Source organism: Sorghum bicolor, chromosome 2 (genome assembly GCF_000003195.3).
Source record: "Sorghum bicolor cultivar BTx623 chromosome 2, Sorghum_bicolor_NCBIv3, whole genome shotgun sequence".
Classification (NCBI taxonomy): domain Eukaryota; kingdom Viridiplantae; phylum Streptophyta; class Magnoliopsida; order Poales; family Poaceae; genus Sorghum; species Sorghum bicolor.
Window position 1 is genome coordinate 77,436,661 of NC_012871.2, and position 11,417 is coordinate 77,448,077.

The following is an 11,417-nucleotide window of genomic DNA, read 5'->3' on the forward strand; positions in this document are numbered from 1 at the left end:
ACGCGCACACACGCTATTTGGTCTCTCCTCCGCATCCTTGTGCAGATGGCAGACCATTACAAGTTACAACTAAAGCCTTAGGGGTTTTTTTTTTGGCCAACAAGTTCTTTACTTGGACACTTGGGTCACAGTCTAGTCCTCAAATTGAGTGTTATTAGTGTGTCTGGTCTTTTCCAAAAAAAAAAAAATTATAAAGCTGGGTGTGTGTTATCGTTATGTAGATGCCAGAAGTTTTTTAAGGTCTTTGTATCAACAATCAGCTCACGACCTTGACTTTAATAAAGCTTTCTTTGTTGGAAAAAAAAACCATGCCTACGCCGTTAACAGGGATTATTACTTAAGAGAGATCAGCATCAGGTTACATATATATAGAGTCCTGCGCGCGATATGGTGTTGGTGGCGCATAGCATAATCCATATCCATTTCCATCGATCGTATATATTCTTGTCAAAAGCTACTAGTATAGTAATTAAGCAAGCTCTCTCTTTTATTCATTCGCCTACCAGGGGCGACCAACCGATCGAGATAACATAGTGCACTCTGATACATAGTACGGGTTAACAAGATAGTACTGCTGAGTCGTAGTGAGTGAGTAGGCATCATCGGCATCTATGCTATATACAGTATATGCTCTGCTGCCGATTAGGAATATTTATTTATGTCTCTTCGTCGATGCTCATACTCTCAAGACTCAACGAATTAAGAGGACCACCACGACAGCGGCATGCATTAGGATCGATCGGAATCAGTGTTGGGAAAACAACGCATGTATCAGTTACACCTAGATACAAGAAAGATTTGTGGATATTTATCACTTTCCTATCTATTCTATTTTATACAAAATAAAAAACTTAAGACCTGTTTAGATTTCATGGGCTAACAACTACTCTTATGAAATTCATAAACTCGTGTGTTCCATGGGGACCTTATTTTTTAAAACATAAAGAGTTCACCATCTTCATGTAACAAATGCAATTATTAAGCCAGCTCTATCACCGTGTTCCCCAAAAGGCAATTCATTGGTAAGTATTTTGTCAAAGACAAGGACATTATATGGTAGAGAAACTGTTCAACTGAAGTGTCAGGATGAATGGATTCTGAGGTAGGGATTGCATGAATTGTCTGTCGACCCTTAACTTATTGCCGATCAACTCGATCATACCATCAAGCAGGATGTAGATAGCAAGAAATCCATCGAAGCTCTCACCCGTGAGGGACTTTGTTGGAGTGAGGATGTCGGCGGGTTGTCTTTGGTAGGCCAACAAGTCTAGGATGCCATCCTTGCTCGTCATATTAAGAGATGAACAACATGGAGTTAAAATAGATTAGGGTAGAAGAGAGGTAAACAGTAGATTAATTTTGATTCAATTGTGTTGATACCTCAACCGGTCATGATCCTCTTATATTGGGAGTGATTTAGTTGAACTCACAATGAAATCGCGTCAAAATATTACTCAATCTCGAACTAGAGGTTGCCAAGATTGGTTTAGCCTAGTTCTGCTAAGTGAATTCTTTTCGAGAGCATCATCCATACTTAAATCGGGTGCTCTATATATGGTTTTGACCATCTCGACGAGAGGAACACAATGGTGAAGTTCAATCTTCAATTTGGAGAAGTTTACAGAATCAGGTTAACCGGTTTGGAAATACGATTTAAGTCTATTTCTGCTGGATTGTTCTTTTTCAAAGTTGCATTTTCTTAATCCAGACTCCAAATTGAACTATCTTTATATGTTTTCTGATTGTCTCGAGAGAGGGAAACAACGGTGGAGTCTGTTCCGCATTTTGACAAATTACCAAAACCGGCTAAGCTAGCTAGTTTTGTTGTAGTTTCTGGACACAATCAGCCCTTTTGATAATTTTGGTCAACATTAACCTTCTTTAATTTGTGAAGAAGAAGTTTTAGCACCAGGTATGGTGTTGGTGGCGCATAGCATATATAATCCATCCATTCCATTGTCAAAAGCTAAGCTAAGCCAAGCTAACCTAGCTCTTTTATTCGCCTCGCCTAGGCGACCAACCGATATATATATATATATATATATATATATATATATATATAAAACATAGTGCACATCTCTGATATGTAATAACAAGACTACAAGAGTGATCGAGTATATATACTGAGTAGCTAGGCTTCGGCATCTATGCTATATATAGCATATGCTGCCGAATATATAGGAATATTATTTTTGTCTCCGATCCGCAGCTTGTTGATGCTGAGCATGCTGAAAGTGAAAGTGTTGTGTTGGGTTGGTTTTTGGTAATGCAGATAGAAGTGAGTCCCTGAATATGTGATATTGTGAGAGAGATTTGGTTTGAATATGAGTTGAATCAACACTGATCGATTGATTGATGTATGTATTAGCGGAAAACTGTGGCTGCGGCCACTCTCACACAGTCAAACACATGAGGAAAACAAGAAACAGTTAGCTAGCCAAAATGGGTGAGAGGTGCTTGGGATTTTTCGTTCATGACCATTATTATGAAAACAACAGCTTCTTGTTCCTTTTCCTTTTTCCTTGTGTGGTTATTAGTACTAGTCAGTCCTGGTATATGAAGGGGTATCAACGACCACGCACATCAGCAATTCTTGGCTTTTCTTTCGGATAACTTTTTTTCTTTTATCTTTTTTTTGAGGGGATGTCATCTCGTCTTTGCTGATGACATGCACCCAATGCAGGGAAGCCGCAGCAGCAGAGCAGAGCACGCAACAAGGAGGGGAGCGAGCAGGCCCGGCCCGGCACAACCACTCGTCCTTTTGCGTGGGCCTTGGTTGGGCGGGCCACGCCACACGGCCTCTCCAGCCTGGCCGCTGGCCCAACACCAACGGATTCCTTCTTGGTGTGGTAAGTGACGTTTTCATCGACAGCGAGGCGTCTAAGATGACTTCATCAATCTTGATATATGTCAGCACAATCTTTTGGAGGTTCTCATAGAGGTAGGGTTTACGTATGTATGTTCATAGCGGTGAGTATGTATATATATGCATGTTGAGCGTCTGCGTCTGTACTTGTGTAATTCAAAAAAAAACTTGGTTTATAGAAGATATTAACAATATTTATTTCTCCAAATAAATTTTATTATGTAAATAGATTCAACGATCTATCTACTGATATTAATTGTGTATAATAAATAAATAAACATTATTATATTGTATATATTTGATCAAAATTGAGTATGTTTAATTTCTCAAAAACGTGAATGCCAATTAAAAAGGGAGAGATGGAGTACGTACCACGTTAAGAAGCACTACACAAAAAGGTAGCGGAGCTGGATGGCATTATTTAATTTGTCACCTAATATATAACCTTGGTAATGATACGATCTTGTTGTGCACACAATCTGCATGCTCCATAAAGAAATGGAGGCGGCGACAGGAGGAGGTCGTCTTCACCGGATCACACACACGCATCGATCGATCTGCTGAGTGCTGACCCGATCGTCCACAACACAGTATATACATGATCTGCAACACCAGATCTTTGGCTTAATTTGCTGCCTGATGCCTTTCTGTAGGACACAATCTGCCTTTTATAAGGTGTGAACCAGTATTGTTGTTATTACATATATTTATTGCATTGGCACCAATAATTCAAACCAATTATATATTATAAGTAGTAAAAACAAGGTTATATATAGTATAGGCGTATCACTAGTAGGCAGGTTTGGACCATCATATCAGCAGTTGGAGATTATATTTGCTATAGAGATCATCATGCATTATCGTCTCTGTATGTAATCTGTAGCAGGTTTATGTGCAGCTCTAACGTCGCACATTGATCGGTCGGTCCATGCATACTTGTTCGTTTGGCTGATAAGTCATGGCAGAAAGTACTGTTGACTGATTTATTGTGAGAGAAAAACACTGCTGAATGACTGAGAGATTCGGAGTATATACATATAATAAATAAATGTGAATGTTATTGGAAGATAGACTCTAGAAAAGAACCAGAAAGGACATCATAAATTCCATTGTTCAAACCTTTGATCTCCGAGGGACCCTCTATTGATATTGTCAAATTAATTATTGATTGATCAAAGGGGAGGCAGATGCAGCATGTCATTGGATGCATTTCCCTGACAGCCCAGGTGCCAAAAAAACATGAGGTGAGCAAGAAGCAACCAAGTAGATAAAAGAAAAAACACTAGATGGGCTTAGTTTGCACAAGAAATTTGGCACGGCCCAGAGATCAAAACCATATAGAAAACAATGACTCCACGAGTCCAATGGGCCAAGGCCTAAGAGTGAATAAATTGATTTCTACAAACTTAAACATATAGGTGTTTCTTGATCTACACTGCAAACTCATAAATTAACTAGCATTTTATGTACTCAAAATTTTTCTAGTGTGTTCTACTGACATAACCCATAAAAAGTTTTGTAACCTAGAGCTAATTCTATAAAGTAGCATTTTCTAATCTAGAAAAGAAAAATGCCACACAAGACAAACACAATGTTGAAGCATAAATGTTGTAAGTAAAGAGATAGTCAAGAGACGGCAAACTCAGAGAGATGAGGCAATTATTTTCCCATTGTATCAGTTGCCAAATTCAATCTTTACCATATTAGAGGTCCACCGAGGTACACTCACAATCATCAAAACTTCCCCCAATCATGGCGTTGAGCTTTTTAAAAAGGTTTGTGCAACCAAGACAAGTGTCACAAGCTACAAAGGCTCACCGTCACTCGACTTTTCTGGTCACATTAGTGTCATCCCACTAGAGCTTCTCCACCAAGGAGGGTGTCTTCTTGTTCCTTGTGCACCAAAGTGCCACCACTCCTTAGGATTGACATCGCTAGAAGGCCATCAAAACATCAATTGATTTGTCTCACCAAGATAAAAAGGCACACAAGCTCAATCTCTCAACATCTCAAGCTACAAGGCCTACACCGCACAAGGATGAACACTAAGCTCTATCCTGTGGCTTGGATGTGATTGATATGTGCTTGAGTGGTGGATGGAGTTATCATATTCTTGCAATAGCTTCAACAGTCTCTAACAACAATGAAATGGATAACAAATTGCATACATATATATATAGCCTCCCAAAAGCACCTAACCACCGGACTTGATTTCTGCATTTGCGGTGAACACTGAATGATCTGGTGGCCCCTAAAACTTCCATCGGATCATCCGATCGTTGCCCGCTTAATTGACCACGATGACTCCTTCAATGACACTAGGATTCGTCTAAAACATTTTTACTTGCATGTTAGTCCAAGTGATTGGGTTCGATATAAATCATCAACATATATAGACATATGACTCTTACAAAACCATCCTTCGTCTTTGCTTGAAATGCAAGCATTTGACTATCAGATTGTCCTACGTGCACTAGCTCATCTATGGACCAACAGACTTTGAAATTGACGAGGTGAACACACAAACACCTTGTTGGGGTTCGATTAGGAGAATCTGTTCTTCTCTTTTAATATATATGTGTGACATGCTCTTGGCATTGGCTTTTCGAGAGAGAGAAAAGATTATGAGAATCAATTGATAGATGTGTGTCAATCAGCAAGACATGCATATATAATACCACTTTCCATTACAATAAATGACGATTTAGAGATGATTTAATTAACTCACCCAATCAAAATTTGATTGGACGCTAAGTGTCAAATTTTGGATATATATCGACACGCTATAGGCATATATAGATAGGAGTGAAATATATACCGGCAGGTCTCTGTAGTAATTTTTTGGTCACATGGTATGTGAAAATGTGGTTGCAAATTATTAAGATGCATTGCATGATAAGGTGAACATTTGAGTACGAGCTTATTGTTAGTATACGAGTACTGAAATAGCAGTTGAGCTAACAGCACAATTATATATGCATATATATGTAATCGTTGCTTGGAAGAATCTATACGGATGGTAGATTCGGAGAGCGCGTAGTAGACGTGCAGTGCATGCATGCATGTTTTGGTTGGCCTATTCTGTTTCGATCTGCCCGTACGTACGTGGTTGTTGGTACGCAGAGGCAGGCTGGCAATAAGTCACACGATTGAGCAATATTTGTAGGTGTAGGTGTAGCTGTAGGTACAGTCATGTGATCTATCTAGTATTCTAGTGAGACGTGCTTGTATATATTTTGTCATGATGTAATGATTTCTTTCTTTCATTGAAAACAACACATCAGGAAATAAGGGATCCAACGTAACAATTATATGCATTGCCAGATTTATATATCGTTTTGATTAATTTCCCATGCCAAATTCTATAGGCTTATACTGGTAGGTAAAAAAAATATATATACAAATTTCAGGTGTATGGATGTTTTGAAAGTTTCAGCCAACAATTTTGTGCAATCAACTAGTAAAATTAAAAAAGAAAGTTTTTTTTTCTATAGTGAAAACAATAACAAAATCGCATGTTGTCTGAACAATAAAACAATCAAGCACCTGATCGAGTCGAGATATATAATACAAGAAGTGAAAAAAAAATAATGCTGATCTAAGCAGTAAGCACCATCTATCGGTAAGGAAGAAATTAAGCAAAGTTTACGGAAGTAGTGAAGGGTACGACGGAGTACAATAATTGTGTTGTACGTATTATATACATGTCCGCGCGCGTAGTAAAAGTTGCCATAAGGATACGCAACATCCTCTTGGATCCGCTAGCTCTCTTCCGAGCAGATGGAGCAGCTATCTAACCGCAGCCGGCCGGTGGAGCTAGCTGCTGGAGGCACAAGAAGGTAGCAGTGCAGCCGGCCGGCCGGAGCGGTCGAGAGCTAATCGAGTGAGCTCCAGCAGTGGCGGCAATATAATGGGTCTGTCGTCAAGGTGCGGATGCCGGTGCGAATGCGTCACCAGCACCACCCACGGCGACGTCGTCCGCAACCGCAGCAACCGTAACAACAACGATGCCCCCGACGCGGTCCTCGAGGGCCTCGCCATGGCCGGCCTCGTCGCCATCCTCCGCCAGCTCGGAGACCTCGCAGAGTGCGTACTAGCTAGTACGTAGTTGTTATCTCCACTCCAGTAATAATACATACTGAGCTGAGACTGAGAGATGTGCAGGCTTGCCGCGGAGGTGTTCGACGACATGCAACACCAAGTGATGGCCGCGTCGGCGCGAGGGCGACGACTCGCCGTGAGAGCCAAGCGGCTGCTGGAGACCGACCTCTACCTGCCTCCGACGACGTCCACCCACAACTCTGCCGCCGCTGCTCTCAGTCTCACCATCGCCACCTCCAGCTCCGGTACGAATTGAACACGCGCATGCATTTCACTCCCCACTGACAAGTGACGACACCGCTCACGGCGTATGCAATCTGCGGTGGTGCAGGCCGTCTCGGCTGCCGCGCGCATCCCAGAAGAGGAGGAGGAGGAGGAGGAGGAGGAGGCACGCCGCCGATCATGATGCCGCGTCTCGTCGTCCAACGTATCAGGCGCTGTCGCGGGCCTCCCAGGCTGTCACTCCTTGACAAGTATGCATGCATATCATATCATGGATCGATACGAGACGAGACGATGATGCTCATCTTCACTCTCACTGGCACTGCTACTCCTGTGCTGCCTGCTACTCCTCATCCAAGCCAAGCATCTTGGTGTTGCATTAATTGCAGGTTTGATGCTGCTGGCGATGGAGCGTGCCTCAAGAGGTACACCGATCCCTCCTTCTTCTTCAGGACTCATTCTGCCAGGCTTGAGCAAGGCACGCTCGGAGTCAGAGCAAACCGCGGGCCATATCTGAAATCCATGTCCATGGTAATCAAATCGAATCCAATCCAATCCTTGTTCTCACTCAATTGTTCACCTTGAGTTCGATTCAGTATTGCTCTTTTTTGTTTGTTTGTTTGTTTCTGGCAGGAAACCAGCAGACCCAAGTTTCAGACTGCATTTAACTCTGAACCTCCGGAGTCAGCCGACACTGTCACTGACTGCAAGTAACACTTCTCTCTCTGTGTGTCAAAGCCAGCCCCCCCTTCCTTCCAAAGTTACTTTAGTGTTCTTCTCTTCTTATACATTTGTTGTGCGCGGCTTGGCTTCTCAGATCAGAATCAGAAACAGAAAGAGATGCATCCGAAGCGCCGTCACCTGGCTTCCTCTCCATGCTCCGACAGCTGAAGCAGCATCGGCATCGGCATCGGCAGGCAGCAGGTGCCGGGTCCCTCTTCCGAGTGCAGCAAACAGTTGACAGGGTCCAGTCTTCACCTCAACTCGACATGGAAAAGAAGCTGCAAGGCAGCGGCACAGCGCAGCCCAGCCCCAGCCCCAGCGAGCTCGAGAGGACGAGCTCTTTCGAGGCATGGCTCTCTCCAGATGCTCGCCGCTTTCCTACTACTGCTGCTGCTGCTGCTACTCATCATCACGAGCACGAAGAAATCATCACACAGGAACCACCCCATCCCCATGGTGCTAGTGCTACTGCCTGTAGTGGATCCGTCAGTGATGTTGTTACCACATCAATTGGTGCTGCTCTTAGCAGCAGTACCATGCTGAAGGCGAAGCAGAATTCAGCAGACGCAGAAATACCCTGCAGCAAAAGTTCGAGGAGGTACAAAGACAGCGTTGAGATGATCGCCTCAAGAGTCAGCAGCTTGCCGAGGAAGCTCTTCATCAACATCAAGCATCACAACGACTGCTCGCGCTCTGATAGGGCAGGTACTACTAACCTCCGGATTAGCCAAGCCACAGGCACTGGGGATTGCAGCCCTGAACTTGAAGCCATCCCCACCCCAAGAGAGGCTTTTCTGCCAACACTGGTTCATTCTGATCCAGTATATTCGAGTATGCATAGCCTGCTTCTGCCTGAAAATGACAAGTGCTACTCCTATTTGCAGCACCATGAAAGCATACCTTGTAATGTATCAGTAGATGCAGAGAGACATCACCAACAGGAAGACCCTTCCACGGATCGATGCAGTAACAGTAACAGTAACAGCAGCACTCCTGAAACATGTACGACACCTGACTCCAGGAACCTGCTGTTGCCAGGAAGTCTTGTTCTGAAGCGAGCTAGTGCTTTGCCTGAGAATCCTTGTTCTGAAGATGCCAAACTAGATACAACACCGCCACTTCCGCCTATTCCACCCATGCAGTGGCTGTCAGAAAGAGTCCATACAGGGACTCGGACTCGAGCCCCATCTCCTAAACACAGAGCGCTTTGGAAAAAATCACTGGAGGTTACTGAAATGATTCAGGCAATAAGACAGGCGCATAGCCATAGCATCCAGACTTCACCGGTGGATACGGAAGAAACGTTGGTTTCTAATGAGCATACTAGTGCCAATGCCTCTCATAGAGATGAAATGAAATGTTCTGAATCTGAAGAAACGGGGCATCCACAGCCATTCCGAGCCCGAGAAGATGCTGTGCAGGCTTCAGAAGGCAATGTTCTCAAGGCTGGAGAGTTCCCTGTGCCTGCAATACTTTCAGACGAGGCCGGGTCTGAGATATACCTACGGACGCAGGCACAAGCAGACACATGTTTCCAACAACAAGGCAGACAGCAATTTGGTAGCAGTGGACATTCTGATCATGGTTCAACAGAGAAACGAAGCGAAGAGCACGAGGATCTGCAGAACGAGAGTGTGTTCTTCTCTGCGGTACAAGAGCTAGCGAACATGTCCCCTCCTCCTTCAGTGCCAAGGCCCAAATATCCACTGCTTGATGCTGGATCTCACGGCAGGATCATGGTATTTTTATTTTCCATGTTGTTGCGTCTTCTTTCACTTAAGGCAGGGCACCTTGACATGAACATTCATATTCTGGAATAATAACAGTGACCCAACTTTTCATGTGTTTAATTAACGAAAGTGGATGCGTACTACATGAAGCTCACAACAAAGACTCTTGTCATTTGCATTGCAGCTACGAAATGGTCCAAGCCCGATCCATCCTTCAAGAAACATTTTGGACAGCAGGAGTTTACTGATAAAGCAGATAAAAGACATTGCAATGGACGGCAATCCTGTCAGTACCACGTACATTCTCATTTCCTGCATGAAACTCGATGATCACATGGTTTTGGTTGTCCTGACAAAGTTGAAATTATATATACTGCCTGGTGGTTGCAGTCTTTCAAACTGAAATCAGTTTCTGGAGCGAGCTCTCCTCAGTCTTCTGTGACCGGGAGTCCTACCAACTCTAAGGTGGCAACCATTCTGCAGAGATTAGATGACATTCGTAAGGTAACTAAATAATGATTATTTCAACAACATGTCCTGGTTGATTCAAACAAGATCGTTTCTTCAAGTTTTTTTTGTCCTTTTTAGAAGAATAACAAGATAATCTTGTGATCAACTAGTGAATTGAACATGGCTCTAGTCTAATATGACTGCCACTTGTAAATGAAGCAGGCTCACGCAAACAACAATGAGGTTCACAGTGAGGAAAGCTGGAGCGATGGCAGTGAATGAATGATTTATTGTATCCCCTGTGATGGATAGTAACATTGGGTGATGCAGCTGCAGAAGCCCTGCCCCTGCATACTTACAAATATGGATCCCATATATATTTTATTAAATTAAATTCTTCTATGCGAACAACAGTTGAGATGGCCGAGTTGGTCTAAGGCGCCAGATTAAGGTTCTGGTCCGAAAGGGCGTGGGTTCAAATCCCACTCTCAACATTTTTTTTCCTTTTCCTGTTTTTAAGCTACTCTCCCGAAAGGGCGTGGGTTCAAATCCCACTCTCAACATTTTTTTTCCTTTTCCTGTTTTTAAGCTACTCTTTATTCTTCTAATTGTTTGTAGATTTTTTTTTCCTTTTCCTGTTTTTAATCTACTCTTTGTTCTTCTAATTGTTTGTAGAATTTTTTTCCTTTTTCCTGTTTTTAAGCTACTCTTTGTTCTTCTAATTGTTTGTAGAATTTTTTTTTCTTTTTCCTGTTTTAAAGCTACTCTTTGTTCTTTTAATTCTAATTGTTTGTAGAATTTTTTTTCTTTTTCCTGTTTTTAAGCTACTCTTTGTTCTTCTATTCTAATTGTTTGTAGAATTTTTTTTCTTTTTCCTGTTTTTAAGCTACTCTTTGTTCTTTTAATTGTTTGTAGAAAATTGCTGAGGCTTGTAGTTATAGGTTGCCTTTTTTCCTGTCTTGATCTACTCCTGTTCTTGTATTGTTTGTAGATGTAGAGAATTAAGAGGCTTAAACATTTCAACACACATGTTTTTTTTCGCTGTTTTAAGCTACTCTTCTTATATTGTTTGTAGAGAATTGTTGAGGCTTAGGCCCTGTTTAGTTTCCCACCCAAAAATTTTTCATCCATCCCATCGAATCTTTGGACACATGCATGAAACATTAAATGTAGATAAAAAAATAAACTAACTACACAGTTTAGTTAAGAATCGCGAGACGAATCTTTTAAGCCTAGTTACTCTATGATTAGCCTTAAGTGCTACAGTAACCCACATATGCTAATGACAGATTAATTATGCTTAATAAATTTGTCTTGCAGTTTCC

General features: G+C 42.2%; 1 protein-coding gene and 1 non-coding gene across 4 annotated transcripts; both read left to right on the top strand.

The window, feature by feature from the left end:
* On the top strand, positions 6,605-10,481 carry LOC8084978. Of its 3 annotated transcripts, none has more exons than XM_021452975.1 (9): positions 6,605-6,952; positions 7,031-7,212; positions 7,299-7,440; positions 7,579-7,720; positions 7,823-7,899; positions 8,007-9,651; positions 9,827-9,928; positions 10,033-10,146; positions 10,312-10,481. In XM_021452975.1, the coding sequence occupies exons 1-9, from the start codon at positions 6,777-6,779 to the stop codon at positions 10,372-10,374; spliced, it is 2,643 nt and encodes an 880-aa protein (XP_021308650.1). In that variant the 5' UTR covers positions 6,605-6,776; the 3' UTR covers positions 10,375-10,481. The 3 variants fall into 3 exon arrangements, with proteins under 3 accessions (XP_021308650.1, XP_021308651.1, XP_021308652.1); XM_021452976.1 differs by having other exon boundaries at positions 10,315-10,481; XM_021452977.1 differs by lacking the exons at positions 6,605-6,952; positions 7,031-7,212; positions 7,299-7,440 and having other exon boundaries at positions 7,453-7,720.
* Positions 10,506-10,586, top strand: TRNAL-AAG. Its single transcript has one exon. It is a non-coding gene; the product is annotated as a tRNA-Leu (tRNA).